At 34.2% G+C, this 17564-nt stretch overlaps 1 protein-coding gene across 1 annotated transcript in view; it reads right to left on the bottom strand.

Moving 5' to 3' along the window:
- Positions 1 to 13992, bottom strand: part of LOC106458127 — a 25876-nt gene extending 11884 nt beyond the window's left edge. The window contains exons 1-7 of the mRNA XM_022384280.1: positions 13941 to 13992; positions 13124 to 13209; positions 8191 to 8460; positions 6577 to 6843; positions 4696 to 4811; positions 1934 to 2162; positions 719 to 868 (exon numbers count right to left, since the gene is read on the bottom strand). Of these exons, the coding sequence (XP_022239988.1) occupies positions 719 to 868; positions 1934 to 2162; positions 4696 to 4811; positions 6577 to 6843; positions 8191 to 8460; positions 13124 to 13199 (1108 nt within the window). The 5' untranslated portion in view covers positions 13200 to 13209; positions 13941 to 13992. The remainder of the gene's footprint in view (positions 1 to 718; positions 869 to 1933; positions 2163 to 4695; positions 4812 to 6576; positions 6844 to 8190; positions 8461 to 13123; positions 13210 to 13940) is intronic.
- Between the last annotated feature and the right edge of the window lie 3572 nt (positions 13993 to 17564).

Raw genomic sequence — 17564 nt, forward strand, 5'->3', positions numbered from 1 at the left:
CAAATTAGTTAGCATGAATCAGTTAAATGACTAAAAATTAGGTGTCTATTTACTTGTGACCACTCAGGGTACAAGTTATAAAAAAGACTTAACTATATTTCCTAGTCCCTAAATAAAATATCATTTCTTTTCTCAAACTTAATTTCAAGATATTTTATATTTAATTCATGGAACTGAATTCTGTTCAATATAATTTTTTTACCAGTATAGCCCCGTAAGTTTGCGCCAGTGAGCCCCAAACAACCAACCAGCCTCCCTTCTGTAAAAGTTCTTGAAGACTGTTTTTGTCAGTCAGGGTTAAGTAGAAAGCTATTTTTGACCGAATCTGTGTGTTGTTAAATTTACATTGTTTACTAGAAGATGGGCAGAAGGAATTTGGAATAATGTTTCCTCTCCCTAAAACTAAGACTTATTTATGGTTGTTTGTTGTTGCCTAAAATGCTTTAAGTTAAAACATACTGCCCGTTCATCAATGCAATCTAAAGATAATTAAAGACAGATCAATTTTTCATAATGGGTAAAACTGCACTCTCTGATTTCCAAATTCCATAGTTACTGGTGGATAATGATCGAAAACTTAGTATCACTACTTGTAAAATATATTTAAACTACAAAATATTAAAGAGGTTTTCGAAGTATAAATTACTTTGAAATTATTTGTATATTATACATTTTTTGCTTCAAACAAAAATAATTATTGTTTAACATATACAGTTACCGTCATAGCAAAATCCATAATCATCACACGAAGGATCACCATTATCGGAAGTAAACACGGGTGAATTTGATGTCTTCTGTGATCCACTAGAAGGTGGTATTCGAAGAGTTGGTATTTTGTTTTCTTTAACTTCTTGTGTGGCGCTGCTATCTAATGTAAAGAAAAATATGGTGTGTTTAAATGGCATGTGTTATATTAAGAATGTACGAGAAAGTTAAACTATTAGATGAAAAACGAAACCTTCAAAAGATTATAATTAAGTTGTTATCTTCGTAATAAATTAATGAGGTCTTGTGAACATTGTTGTTTTAAAACTAACTACAAATATGTAAAATCTTCTATGTAAGTGTTAATCAAATATTTTTTGGTTATTAAACTCGGTTACTCTAATTGAAAATTCTGTTTTCATAAGAAAATAATCTGATCGTGATTATGGTTACTTAATAGATAGAACTGAAATTTATGGAGAGCTTTTTAAAACACTTTCAATCTTCTACATTAATATAAAAAGACTTCACATCGCTTATATCCAAGGGGAGTAAAGTAGTGTGAATTGAATAAAAAAATTCATATATACTAAATGAACAAAGAAATAATTATGTTTCTCATTTTCCATGGGGGGCAAGTACCCTCTCTGGCATCCTACGAAAGCCCATTCTTATATCACTAAAGGACCAATTACAAAGTCAGTAACATCTAAACTGCAGTGCTCTGCTGGTGCTTATTTAATCTCGGTTAGTTTATTGGAGCTTTGCAACTATTATTTAGTCGATCTTTAGGGGTATAAGTCACATACAGACTGGAAAGCAATTTCGCTTACAAAATTAACAATAAGAAACAAACGAATAACATTGTTGTGCTCATTTAGTCTTGGTTAAAGTCTGTTGAAGTTCTAGGACTATTGCTTAGTCCACCTTCAGCGGTATAAGTTACGGTTATGTCACATATACATTACAAAGCAAATTTCAAAGTTAATAATACATAAACTGCTCATTTTTTCTCGGTTTTGACACCTATTGGCCCTTCTGGACTCTTACTTGAAGACATCGCTGTAATTTTTATACATGAAGATGGACTCAATAATAGTGAGAAAGTTTCAATGAACTTCAATAAAGATTAATTGAGCAAAACATTGCAGTTTCTTTGTTATTATAAACGTGTTTTCATTATTATTACTGAAAGAAATGACTTGCGTGGAATCGAATTATAGCTTACCTTCACAAGTAGTTTCTAGATATATTCCAAAACGATCACCAAGGTCAAGTAGGGGGATGGGACTAGGAGCAGAGTAGGTATTTTTTCCGTCTGGAAACATCACATGATCTATATGGTACAAAGCACAGTTAGAGTGACCTTTACGAGCATTCGGTGAGTATAACGCTGACCGACAGATGAACTCGTTTTCCAAACTGCACATCAGTAGACACTCTTTCTGGGCGTTTACCTAATGGAATTGGTTGGAAATGTCAGTGCAAGCACAAGGTAATATATCTAGTGATTAGTTTTATGAATAGTCTATATAAGACTTCCTAAGTGTAATAGATGGAAATAGATGAAAAATTTCGTGCATATTTCATTGCTCCATTATAAAACATCTTGACACATTTTGATTAATAGAAGGATTATGAGTCAGTCAGTTTAAAAGCATTGTTAAGATCGTTCACTAACTGCCTTAATTTATAAACATTTATGGCTTGTTTGTTGTGGCTGTCTTCTATTGTTTGGTGTTCACAAACAATAATCTAATAATTGTTAAGTCTTATTAAAATCAGTTAGATGCTTTATTTACCAAATAATAATAATAATGTTACATACTAATTCTAAATAAAATCGCATCAATCAATATACTTTTAAAATAACTTTACTAAATCTGTTTTACACTAATACCAAGAGTCTACTGAATTCCTTTTGAATATTTGGTTAAGTTCTACAAACTAAAACCAAAATGTTTGCCTTAATTTTTCATCAACACCATGTTAAAGATTAGTTTTGACGGTTGTGATTTCCAATCTCAAGAAACCATACTGTGATACCCCTGGTCTTCATGATACACTAGTGAAGTACCACGCTTTAATAAGGGTTTAGTCATAGGAGTGAGTGATAACCAGAGGATTATACCTCATTAAGGATTTACCTGTAGTAGTGATTGACACACCAGGGCATTACGCCTAAATAAAAAATTACCTTTGGAGTGATTAACACAACAGGGCATTACAACGCCTCAATGAAAATTTACCTGTAGGAATGACTGACACATCGGGGCATTACAACGCCTGAATATCGGTTTAGCCATAAAAGTATTTGAATGGAGGTGAAGTAAGTAAAAATAAATGAATACATTTGTAGTAATATAAATAACAGACTTGATGATGTGTTTTTAAACTCAAACGTTATTAGAGTGAACACTTTACTGATAGCTGACAAATAACAAGACAGTAGCTCGAGACGTTGGTAAAGATCCGCGAACGAAGATCCAGTGAAATAAAAATATAACTGTTCTGAATCCCGAAATGTGAGTTCCGTGGATCTCTCTTTTTTACAAGCTTGAGCAAACATGCTGCAATCCTAAAAACACTGTCTGCAAGAATGCAATATTAAACAAAGAAAAATACAGATGTATATTATTATGATGGTAAACCAATGAGAGAAAACTGAAATACTGCAATATAGCGAGCTACACACTGATGTTCCTATGAGTTTTAATATTATTCAACAATAATATATAGAACACTCACTAAAAATACCGTGTTAAACTATAGTTACTAAATGTTGATGCTAAGGAGGAATGTATGGAAGAAAAAGTTGTGTTTGAAGTACCACATCAGCGGGTCTTCCATCTTGTTGACATTCTTGATACTTTAAAGAGAAAAACAAGTAGATAAATGACAATAGGAGAAACCTGATAACCCGAGTACTTTGGAAAAGTGTACCCCCGTTTTCCAGGAAAGTATTGAGACTGAGCCACAAATGCAACAGTAAGTCATGCAATCTTCAGTAACATTTTTAACTCACCTTGACAACAGAGAGTATTTGGATTGACTTTTAAAGCGGAACTTGCAAATGTAACACTGAGTTCTTGTATTAACAGGAAAGAATGGGAAATATGAGAACAAGAAATATTTTGTAAGAAGAGGAAACATTTAAAATACGTACGACAAATCTTATCATCTAGTCCTAGTGTTAATGTTTATCAATTGTCTATACTATGATACTTACGACAAATCCTATCATCTAATCCTAGTGTTAATGTTTATCAATTGTCTATGTTAGGATACTTACGACAAATCCTATCGCCTACTCCTAGTGTTAATGTTTATCAACTGTCTATACTAGGATACTTACGACAAATCATGTCATTTAGTCATAGTGTTAATGTTTATCAACTGTCTATACTAGGATACTTACGACAAATCCTATCATCTACTCCTAGTGTTAATGCTTATCAACTGTCTATACTAGGATACTTACAACAAATCCTGTCATTTAGTCCTAGTGTTAATGTTTATCAACTGTCTATATTAGGATATTTACGACAAATCCTGTCATTTAGTCCTAGTGTTAATGTTTACCAACTGTCTATACTAGGATACTTACGACAAATCCTGTCATTTAGTCCTAGTGTTAATGTTTATCAATTGTCTTTAGTAGGATACTCACAACAAATCGTATCATTTAGTCCTAGTGTTAATGAAATTATTCTAACATTTTACCTGATAATGTGTCTGCAAGAGCATCATGATAGGAAATAACTGCATTGTGTTGTGTTTATCGAATTTTATGCAAAGCGAGGTTCAGTGTTAAGCATTAAAACCTTTTTGTCCTTGTTCTTAAAATATTCTGAAGAAGCTCATTTCAAAAACAAATAACAACAAAACAATAGCTTGAGACGATTTCAAGTATACTTAACCAATATATATACCGAAATTACCGTAAATTATAACCAAAAGTTTCACAACAAGGACTCAAAGTCACGTTACCAAAAGTTCTTTGTCTGAGTAGTAATAGAGGCCAACGAAGTGCGCCAAAGATGATTGAGGAAGGTCGGTTTGTAGGTGACTGTAACTCCTTCCTTCGGTATCACATATCTCTTCGGCTGTGTATCAAAAGTAAATTGGTCATTTAATCGAATGTCTACGTACGGTAAAATATGGTCTACACTTATAACTAAACTGCTACTCTGTTCGATGTTTTTGTTTTTTAAAAGAGAAAAAAAAGTTATGGTACTAGAAACAACAAATTTTCCAAAATATAACAGTAAAAAAATGATTATATAAAAAAACCGTTTTATATTTACTTTAGCATTTATTCAACTTTTTGATATTAAAAAAGTGCTCAGTTTAGTTATGAAAATAAAGTCAACGAAGTACAAACCCAAAACGATAGGTTAGCACTATCAAGCATATCGATTTCAGAACGTTCTGTTATAGTGAATTAACTCTTTGACTACTACAGAATTAATATTTTTCTGAAAAAGTGAAAACAGGGATCAAGCGGGATTCAACCCTCGATTTTGGTAATTTAGCCAATCAAACTGCTCGACTGCTCCTAATCAGTCCCCTCCCCCAGTGACACATTGGTATGTCTGCGGACTTACAACGCTAGAATCCGGGTTTCGATACCCGTGGTGGGCAGAGTACAGATAGCCCATTGTGTAGCTTTGTGTAGTAGAAAAACTACAACATTCGTAATAAATTAACTGTCAGTAAATAATACTACCAAACAACTATCAAAATCAGTAGAAGAGAAACTTTTACTGTAAATATTTAACATTCTTATGAGCTATAGATAGATTTAAAAACTAAAGTTATTCATAATTTCTTATAAATGATTTTAAATACTGTAATTTAAAATAAAATATTCACAAAAGTTTTCTAAACTTGATTAGATTTAAAGATTTCATTTTCATTAACTTTAGAAAATATTCCAATGTAGGAGAGTTTTGTTAGGCTGCTAGACTCGCCAAACCTACGTATCAAAAGGAGATTTCTTGGAAACTTTGAGCAATAAAAAGTAAGTTGTTTATTTATTTTTGTTTAAACAAACTACTCGTAGGTTATATGTGATAACTGTCTCTATTTTAGAATTCATAGCCTAGAGGGAAGGCAGCTAGTAAACACCATCCACCGTCAACTTTTGCCTACTCTTCCCCAACAAAAAGTGGGATTAACTATCACATTATAAAGCCCCCATGGCTGAAAAGGCTTGAATGTTCGGTGAATGGACTGAACCCCGCAGATTGCGATTCGAGCGCCCTTACCACCAGACCATTGTTGTAAATTATTAACCACAATGATACACAAGAGGCTGTATCTGCTGCCCACAATTATAAGCATTATAAGCCCTCACACTTAAACTCTGAGCCATCGGCAAAGAAATTATTCTACAAGTGTTAATAAAGAGTTTCACTTCTAGTTGGGCGTGGCCTAAAGGTTAACATATCCAAACTGTGAATCCAACGATTCATGGTTCGCAATCCTTTGCTGTAAAAACGAGCTCCGCACTCTAAGATTGTGGGGGCATCACAAGAGTAACGATCAATTTACAGTATTCGATGAGTATCTCTAGAGTTGATCAAGGTACTGTTGACTAGTTCACTTCCCTCTAGCCTCCAGCTCAAAATTAGTGACGGTTATGCGCGAATAACCCCTGTATAGCTTTACGCAAAATTCTGAACCAAACAAATAATAAACATCAAAAATTGGATATTTAAACGACGAAAGATGGCGAAACAAAACATTAGATACCAATAGACCTAGTATTTACGATAAATATCACATTGCCACTGATAATAATAAATATTTTGAGGAAACAACTTTACACTTACTGAAATATATACAGAAATAAATCTACATCCTTACGTCGTAAACAAAAGTTTTCAAAATATTCAATTCCCGGTTGCTCTAGCAACTTCACAACGACTCCTGGTGAGCGCCGGTCGTATTCGCTGAGATGACATATAAGCTTTATGTAGTTGAACTCTACTGAGCGACATACAAACCGCTCTTCGTTCAGACAAGCTGCAAGACAGGCATTCTTGTTCGCTGTGTAGAGAATGGCGTTATCCATCCCGGGTATAATGGCATTAGGAATCTTCTCGAACGTCCACAACCGGTTGCATACTCTTTCTGAAACCAGAGATTAAAGTAGAACAACAAATCTTCTTATGAACTTTCAAAATGTACTTTAAATGACGAATGTGAAAAATAGAAAAATTATTAATTATAAGTTTACAGTACTTTTATTCTATTAACCATTTTTATTAATATCTATATTGGTACGCAATTAAATGAAATATTATTTACTAAGCATGCGCGAATGTATTCTTCTACGCAATTATAAAATGGAAAATCATGCACTAAACCCCTATTACATATAATAACATATACAAAGGATAATTTAACTAAACAACATCTGTTCAGTGTTCACTCAAAAAGTGGCTCTTCTAGAAACCCTTTTGATATCATACTATCTACCAAGTACCAATTCAATTGAATACCGTCTACCGGAAACTGTTTAATATCATACCATCTACCAAAGACCAATTCAATTAAATATCGTCTACCAGGAACTGTTTAATATCATACCATCTACCAAGGACCAGTTCAATTAAATATCGTCTACCATGAACTGTTTAATATCATACCTTCTTCCAGGAACTTTTTAATATCATACCATCAACCAAAGACCAATTCAATTAAATACCGTCTAACAGGAACTGTTTAATATCATACCATCTACCAAGTACCAATTCAATTAAATATCGTCTACCAGGAACTGTTTAATATCATACCTTCTTCCAGGAACTTTTTAATATCATACCATCAACCAAAGACCAATTCAACTAAATACCGTTTACCAGGAACTGTTTAATATCATACCTTCTTCCAGGAACTTTTTAATATCATACCATCAACCAAAGACCAATTCAATTAAATACCGTCTAACAGGAACTGTTTAATATCATACCATCTACCAAGTACCAATTCAATTAAATATCGTCTACCAGGAACTGTTTAATATCATACCATCTACCAAGGACCAGGTTCAATTAACACCGTCTACCAGGAACTATTAATTTTATACCATGTACTAGACATTCATTTGATATCACAAAATATACTAGACATTCATTTGATATCACAAAACATACTAGACATTCCTTTGATATCACAACAATGACTAAAAATGAACTCAGTAAATTATGCTGTATTATTATACTAGTGTTTTTGAAGCTTAAATATATAACTGTCCTTGACTAAGTGTAAACAACTTTCTTTGATTATTTATTTCTCCTTGTTGTTTAAGAAGTTTGTTCTTGGGAGAACAAACAATTCAAATTATCTGTTGTGTTTTTGGTGTAGCAGTATTACAGTGATCGATTCAGTTATTACAGGAAAACTTTGCATAATGCGACGCTAAGTACACAATAGTCGCCAGAGTACGAATTAGAGTTGGTTATTTTTAGAACATACCTGATCTAATATTGACCTTTGTAAGGTAGTAAGTGTTGACACTACGTTGTGGAAGAGCGGTTGGTTTTCCAGATGTGGTCTTGTTTTGTAAGGTACACACGGTATCCTGTAAAGGTGCCAAAGGATTGACAACAAAGCTAAAACTAGCGGCCACACAGTCCTCTTCTAACCTGCACCAGCTCTGACATTCGTATAGGGAAACGTTGCGGATTGAAAAATACGTTGCTCCTGGGTAATCTATGTTGGTTGACTTTTCAAATGTAACTCTCCCTGAAAGTTAAACAAACAAAAAAAATCACATAGTTAATGATGTTAAGATAAATGCAATGTCTCTTTTACCTATTAATAAATATGGGGCTAAATTTAAAAAAGATGATATTTTATTATCCCATAGCTCAGTTAATTATTGTATTTTTGTATTTCTCTGGTTAATGTTTTTTAAATTTCCATACTAAACGAAAAATGTCGATTTTCTATTGAAAAAAATTTATTTCTTATTGCACATATGCTAACTCTAAGTTTGTACTTAATTTTAATGGCAAATATACCAATACTATCTGTTTGTTTTGTTGTTAAGCGCAAAGCTACACAATGGGCTATATATGCTGTACTCACCACGGATACTAAAACCTGCGTTATAAGTATTCAGACTTACCGCTGAGCCAGTGGGGGACAACCAGAATCTTAGAGCTTTAAAAATAATTGAGTTATCCTGTATTTTATTTTCATATCATTTCCACATGTTATTCAAATCAACAGAAAAACACACATTAGCTTAGAATAGCATTCATTATTTTGTTTTGCATTTTCGAATTAGGAAGAAATCCGAATCTTTGAATTATATTATGCTGTTTTAGTTTGAAAAATTGAGTTATGGTAACTTAGCGCCATCTAATGGAAAACTTTAATAGATCATCTCAGTTTCATTTGATAAGTATGTTTCGCTTCACCAGTTCATTTAGTTGTTTGTTTGTTTTATTGTTAAGCATAATGCTACACATTGGGCTATTTGTGCTCTGTTTACTGCGGGTATCGAAACCCGATTTTTAGCGTTATAAGTCATCAGACTTTCCGCTAAGCCACCAGCTCACTAATGGCTGAATGAATTTATAATTGTTGTCCAAATCGTATGACGTTATTCAATGTCACGTGAGTAGGGATAGTTACACAAGACGATAAATGTAATATTTGTCAATATTGTAAATTTAAATTTCTACTATGTAAAATACGTTGTGCCCTTTTCTACACGTTATAATTACTGGAACTAATTAGCGCAAGCAACTTACAGAATAACTGAAGAGACTAAAGGACGACTTTGTTTATAGACATTCTAATGTTCTCTCTGACAAATCTATCTTGTTACAGCCTTCAATATTCTGTGAGCTCAGTGCCGTAAAATGATTTGACAAGCATCGTTGTGCTTTACACATCATCGACTCATTACTTTATTTTAAAAAAAGAACACAAAACTGTTCTTCACTTCCTGTTTGTGGTAGTCTATGTTAAAACTAAATGTTTTAAAAGTTTCTATATTTCGCGTGTGCGTGAAAAACACGGTGGATTTCACATTAAGCTCAGAAGATTCTTTATTCTTCTCAAAGTGTAGATGTTGTGATTACTGACAGGCGCATTCGTGTCAACATTCTATTTATCCAATACGAAACAAGCTCCAGAAGACTAACATATGTTAAAGAACGAATCACCTTTGAAAAATTACTTGAGTCAGGAAGCATATTATGCTAGTATAACATTTAGAAACAATTTGGCATATAACGATTTATAAACATAATAAAGTAATTTTTGTGTGTATGGTTTCATAAAACAAACTTACCCACACGTAGTAATAATCATGATAAAGTGATTTTTTGAGGGTGGTGGGAAGGGGAGGAAACATACTACACGTTTCCACAGAAGACAGACCAGCGTTTTGTTGAAACATGTAGTATGTTCCCCCCTCCCTCCTAAAATACATCACTTTATTATGCTTGTTTGCCAAGTTATTTGTAAGTGTTATTTTTTGTTGTTGTTGTTGTTTTACCTTTTACGAAACCGTACACATAAATATGATCTAATCATCATTTTGTTCTAACTGGATAATCAAAATTTCATCTATACAGATGAAACGTTCGTGGTTATTAAAACAACTCATTTCGGTTTGTATTTCTTTCGTTTGTTTTGAATTTCATGCAAAGCTACACGAGGGTTATCTGAACTAGCCGTTCCTAATTTAGCAGTGATAGACTAGAGGAAAGGAAGCTAGTCAACACAACCCACCGCCAACACTTGACTACTCTTATACCAACGAATAGTGGGATTTACCGTCACATTATAACGCCCCCTACGACAGAAATGGCGAGCATGTTTGGTGACAGAGATTTGAACCCGTGACCCGCAGGCTGCGAGTCGAGCGCCATAACTACCAGGCCTTCGGTTTGCTTATAAAAATACTGACTTACTTGAAAAGTAAAATAATAAACACATTTCTATCAGAGTAATCTGAAACTAAAGAACTGAAATTAATACTTTACTAAGTTGCTCATACTTGTTCTTGTTACAATTTCATATTAAGTTTTACAACTGAAAAAGAGATATGTAGCTTCATAAAATCATTAATTAATTCAACAACATGGTATTTCAAGGGGAATTCTGTTCGGAGGTTATTAACCTCGAAACGTTTGGTCGGTTTAATATCAGAAAATGATTGGTTAATAAAAAAAATGCAAATGAAAGAATTATTCTTGGAATTTATATTGTCTCGTAATATTTTGTACCATCGCAATCAAATAAGTTAAAATCAATCTATGAATCTGAAACAGAAATGTATGCCCTGGCATGGCCTGGTGGTTAGGTCGCTCTATTCGCAATCTGTGGGTTGAGGGTTCGAATCTCCGTCACCAAACATATTCGCCATTTCTGCTGTGGGGGCTCTATAATGTGACTGTCAACCCCATTATTCGTTGGTAAAAGAGCAGCCCAAGAGTTGGCGTGGGGGAGGGGGGGTTGTTGACTAGCCGCCTTCTCTCTAATCTATCACTGCTAAATTAGGGACAGTTAGCGCAACTAGTCATCGAGTAGCTTTGTGCGAGGCCCCACATGGCCACGTGGTTAGGGAGCTCGACTCGCAATCTGCGGGTTGCGGGTTCGAATCACCGTCACACCAAACATGCTCGCCCTTTTAGCCGTGGGAGCATTATAATATTATGGTCAATCCCACTATTCGTTGGTAAAAGAGTAGTCCAAGAGTTGGCGGTGGGTAGTGATGACTAGCTACCTTCCCTCTAGTCTTACGCTGCTAAATTATGGACGGCTAGTGCAGATTGCCCTTGTGTAGCTTCGCGCGAAATTCAAAACAAACAAACAAGCTTTGTTTGTTTTCAAAACAAACTAAAAATGTATGTTTTTATGTGTGTTCCATACATAATAAAATTGAAACACGTAAAGATATAAACATAAGGATACCTTCCTTAATACCAACCTGCGGGACACACTGTATTATTAACAGCAGTGGTAGTTTAGCGGTTTTCCACATCCGGTTTGCTCGGATTGTGGTAATCCAAACTATCATATATTTTCAGTGGATGTGTTCTACTGGACTCTTACTTCATATACCAAATTTCAAGGTTATCCATGAAGAAATGCCTCAGATATAATATCTCCAATTTTGATTGAGTTTCTTCCTTATTTTTCTTCGTACCAAAAGTACGGAAACTTTATTTGATAGAAAAACATACATAACTTTGTGGATTTTTTTTTTAATTTGGTATACTGGTAGATCTTTATAACCTACAATTAGGAGTCTCAGTTGGTGTAAATATAAGTTACACGTGCAAAGTTATTCAACAAAAAACACTCAAATTTAACGAAAATTTTACGCACGCCTACGCAAAAAGTCACATGAGCTATCGGCCTAAAATATTTATTACAGCTTTACCTAAGAGTAAAAGTGGACCGTTTTTAGTTTTTTGTCATTCGGATTAAAGACGACTGATTTAGAGCAGCAAAACTCTAAGGTGAAAGGACGTGCAAGATTCACTAGTATTGGTTAGGCCAAGCAAACTAGATTAGCAGTTTCTAGCTCAGGTTTTCAAAAGAATCGTATGGGTGGAAGGTGTAGTGATTGTTCATTGCCAACATTTTAGCCCAAATTTGCTAAATTTTATAAAATAACCTAAATTAAAGAGTGTGTAGCATCACTTGATATTAGCTTAAGCAATTAGCTTACATAATGATCCTTGATACGGCTGTACCAATTGAATGGAGGTGATGACAAGAAACTGTTAATCTAAATTCCATGGCTTTACTATCAAGGAAGCTAGTAACACTGTTTAAGAGAGAAAAAACTACCATCATATATTTTAAAGAATTTAGTTGGTTCTGTAAAGCAAAGGTCTGTTCCGAATAATAGGGTTGCGATTCTAAAGCTAATGTTGGCTACTATCGAGTGTCATTTTCTTACTTGCTGTGGTTTGCTGGTGTGTATTGACATGTCTAATCAAAAAACACCTTAGGTGTAGAAAAATAGGTGCGGCCAAAAAAAAACGGATTCAGCGCACGATTTAAAGAAATTAAATTAAAATTGGCAGCTAAACTAGAAGCTACACTTATTGCATTGATAAGAATTTTACAGTCATGGGCTGAATCCTTTTCTGGCCGCACCTTTTTTCACACCTAAGGTGTTTTTGATTAAATTTGTTTTACCGCCAAGCCATCAATAAGTTATCTGTGCTCTGTCCACCACGGAAAACTGTACCCAGAAATTTTATGTTGTATGTCCGTAGACTTACCGCTAACCCACTACTAAGAGAACAATAACTCGGCACTAGTTTAATACAGCATTGATGACAAATTATTTGAATATTATTTGTGTAAATAATAGTAATGTAAACTAGCGTATATTTAGACAGTAGTTTACCTTTGCAAGAACAAGGCTTACCTTGGATCAAAATGCTTGTTGACATGGTTACGATAAAGACACCAATACTTTTGATAAATATCCACGGCATTGCCATTTTTCGTAGGCTAAAACGAGAAATAATGGAACAAATTATCAAAACTTCGGGGGTCCTCTAGGAAATACGAATAATGAGAAGTTTTCTAAACAACAACATTTATAAATAAAAAGATGTTTACGCACTTATTTATCAGGAAACAACCATGTGTCGTTATCAGAACTGAGTCCTGAGTCTAAGCTTAGTTTTGACTGACTAAGGTTATCTAAGAGTCATTTCTAAGTATGAATAGTCTCACATGATATAAACACAACTATATATATCCGGTGGCAACATGGGCAGCGAAACCGATAACCACTGGAAACACGTGCCTCAGCTTTTAACCCAGTAGTAAAGTGCTCCTTTGAATGGGAAACAGAGACTTGTGTATAATTATCAGAGAACGCTGCTGTTTCAAAATAAAAAGTAAGGTGCCCCCTAAATTCAAATTTATTCTTCAACCTGTGGGCGGGAAAGTCAAGAAGTACAATCTTACAATGTAAACAAAGATCTCTTACGGTTTGGAGTTCGGAAATAATTGAATTATCTTTAATAGACTCTTAAGTACTAGTGCTTTTGCCTGTTCTTCCTGTATGCCACTTTATGTTTGTGCCGCTATCAACAAGAGGGAATCTTCAATAGCCACGACACTTGAAATTCTTTTAGGCAAGATTAGAGTAAATTAATCTATAAAAAACACTACTGGAAGTGAAGTTAACAGTGCATCTCATAAAAGTATATATATCATTCAGGTGTACTTACATCAGTTGTTGGTCTTTAGAAAATACTTGTTTTCGTTTTAACTTCGTGAGAAAACGAGAAGTATGCCAGTGACGTAATAAAAAATCTCGTGCGCAGCCACCTGGAATATCAACATTGATAACTGACTAAACTAAGAGAAAACGGAAGTGAAATAAAGCATTCTAGCTCCTCTGTATTTGAGGTGGAGCCGGAAGAAAGTTTTAGGAAGATGTTTTGTTTGTTTTTTATATACATTTGACGGTAAGGGAATGAAATAATCTTCTATGAATCTCATACAGTCCATGGTCTTTAGAAAATTGCTGCCATCTACAATAGAAAATCCTCGAGCAGCTGTAGAAACAACAATTTGTTGTTCTTTCAGGGTTAAACTACACAATGTGCTATCTACACTATATCCACCAAGGGGGATCGAACCCCTTACTTTAGCGCTAAACTACACAATGTGCTATCTACACTATATCCACCAAGGGGGATCGAACCCCTTACTTTAGCGCTAAACTACACAATGTGCTATCTACACTATATCCACCAAGGGGGATCGAACACCTTACTTTAGCGCTAAACTACACAATGGGCTATCTACACCATATCCACCAAGGGGGATTGAATCCCTTACTTTAGAGTTGTAAGTCCGGAAACTTACCGCTGATCCACCAGAAGGGAGGAATAAAACATATTTATGACAAATGAGCAGAGTTTAAATACATTTTAAACTGTGATTACAAGTTCCCAGAACTAATTAATGTTAGCATAAAATACAGAAGCCTTTGATTTATCGTTTATTACCAGAATTAAGCATCACCATTCTCTATATTTCTTTGTCCTTCCTCTTCGAAATTTATTTAGCTGTCTGTATCTTCTTACATCTCTTTACATCAAGTTTCGTTTTTTTTTATTATTATTAGTTATCTCGTGGTATTTTAGTTTAACCTTAACAAGTTAAATCACCTATCAGTGTTATATTCATAGTGTTTTGGGTTGTCTTTTACTCACTAAGTGAATGTATATTTATATAGGATTTGAAGAATATATACCATTAATTCTACTATATATTCTTCTAAATTGCAGCAGACGAGCTGCTTAAAATACTAAAGATAAATATGAAGTCTAGTATTGTTCTTTCGATTTTATCTTGTCCAGGGTTACTACTGAGGGGTGGAATTCCCCGAAACCGGTAAAACTCAATGACAAGTGGTGAATAGAATGATAGATTTAGTTTCATGTCTGTTTTTAGTATCTATTAGTGTTCTAGGTATGGGAACAACAAAAGCACTATATACTCACTGGTCTTGACAAACAACTTTTTATAAGTCGAAACACGAAAACTCGTGTTTGTCAGACCGAAAAGAGTAAATTGCGTAATATTTCTTTTCTATTTGTGTGAATCCGAAGTGATTGAAAAAGATAAATACGGAAGAAACGATTTAAAGAGCATTTATTGAGCTTTTTTAATCCATTTGTGAGACCATTTTCTCACAAGCTTGTAATGTATAATATTACTGCGTAACAAATTACACTTGAAGAAATTCAACTATTTCCATGCTTTATATTATACATAAAGGACAGATTTGGTTTGATTTCAATCATCTTTGAAGGAAAATGATTAGATAAAAGCCAGACGCTCATCTTTAGGTATGTGAGGCTAAGAACAAATTTATATAAGGGCTAAAATAGCAATGAGTAATGCTTAGATATATATATATATACTCTCTTTTTTGTAATTAAAAACTAAGATATTACACCTTTGTAGAGCAGTAATATCTTCAATAATCTATATTATTGTGCCGCTGTGGATCAATATTAGCTTCAATATTCTTTATTACTATGTATTGTGCCGCTGTATTGTAGTATTACTTTCAATATTCTCTACTATTGTACCGCTATATAACAATATTAGCTTAAATATTCCGGACTACTATGCCACTTGGAGCAGTATTAGCTTCAGTATTCTGTGTTGTTGCGCCACTAGGAGCAATATTAACTTTAATATTCTCTACTATTGTGCCTCTGCGGAACAGTATTAGCTTCAATATTCTATATTACTATGCCACTTAGAGCAGTGTTAACTTTAATATTCTTTACTATTGTGCTGCTGCGGAGCAGTATTATATTTAATATTCTGTATTACTATACCACTTGGAGCAGCATTAGCTTCAATATTCTGTGTGGTTGTGCCACTAGGAGCAGTATTAACTTTAATATCCTCTACTATTGTGCTGCTGCGAAGCAGTATTAACTTCAAAGTTCTATACTGTTGTGCCACTAGAAGCAGTATTAGCTTTAATATTCTGTACCATTGTGCTGCTGCGGATCAGTATTAACTTGAAAGTTCTATACTGTTGTGCCACTAGAAGCAGTATTAGCTTTAATATTCTGTACTACTGTACCAATACTGAGAAGTACTAGCTTCGATATTCTGTACTATTGTACTACTTGGTGCAGAATTAGCTTCAACATTCTCTACTAATGTGTCACATGAAGCAGTATTAGCTTCAATATTCTGTACTTTTGTGCCGTTGTGTAGCAATATTAGCTTCAATTGTCTGCAGTATTATGGCACTTGGAACATCATTAGCTTCAATATTCTGTACTTTTGAAGAAAAACCTGATATAGCAGAGCACGAAATCAGCACTGGATAAAGAAGTAATGGCCACGCAGAGCCAGCCTGATACTAGGATCGAAAATCATTGAACGTGAAAGTTTAGTTGACACAAAGAAAGTCCTATTGCCGTTACTTCACATAAAACGGGGCTTTATGAAACAGTTTGTAAAGACCTTAGAAAAAGGTGGTGACTGTTTCAAGCATGTATGTAAGTAATTTTTTCTTCCCAATTTATAAAAAATCCTTACGTGATAGAAAAAATTAATATTATTTTCCAACTTTGCGTAGCTGAATTATGGAAAATCCGTTATTAAAACCAAAACAACTTTTATGAAGTTTAAATTTGCAGGCCTGTGTAACTATTGCTACTGATCTGTCACAAGACGTCACACTTTGCTAACTACAGCCAAGGTATGACTTGTTACAGGTCTCTTCTTGGATGGTTTTGGTCCAACAGGTTATTCCATATTCCTTTTCTACAATAAAATTAAGAACAAGGAATATCACCGTCTTTAAAATTCTAAATCCCCGAGCTGAACACACCCTTATGATCTAAGTGTATGAATATTTTGCGGCAGAAAAGACTGTTACACACTCTTCCTCAAAGCGATCAATTTTCGACGGCATCACACTACTTACGAATCGTATTAATATAACGTACTCAAGCCTATGTTGTTATTCGCGTTTAATACGTGGATCTAATTCTAGATAAGTATTATAGACAGATACACATACTTCCCATTCACACAAAAAACGTGGAAACTTTGTAAAACCGGATTGTTAGACCCAACAACATACAAAGGACTTTTAAGTCTCTGCAAAGTAACCAACCATGTTCTTTGTATTAAGAAGAAGTTCGAGATTTTCCTACGTTTCCTTCAAGTCAACTGAATAGAACAATAGGAACAGATACATATATGTTACCATTGTGAAAGAGAACACCTTTTAGACTTCTTTTGGGGGAATCAATGAACAATCGCCACTCACTCACTTGGTTCACAGACTGCAGCTCCTAGAATTG

Source organism: Limulus polyphemus, unplaced genomic scaffold, assembly GCF_000517525.1.
Source record: "Limulus polyphemus unplaced genomic scaffold, Limulus_polyphemus-2.1.2 Scaffold419, whole genome shotgun sequence".
NCBI lineage: Eukaryota > Metazoa > Arthropoda > Merostomata > Xiphosura > Limulidae > Limulus > Limulus polyphemus.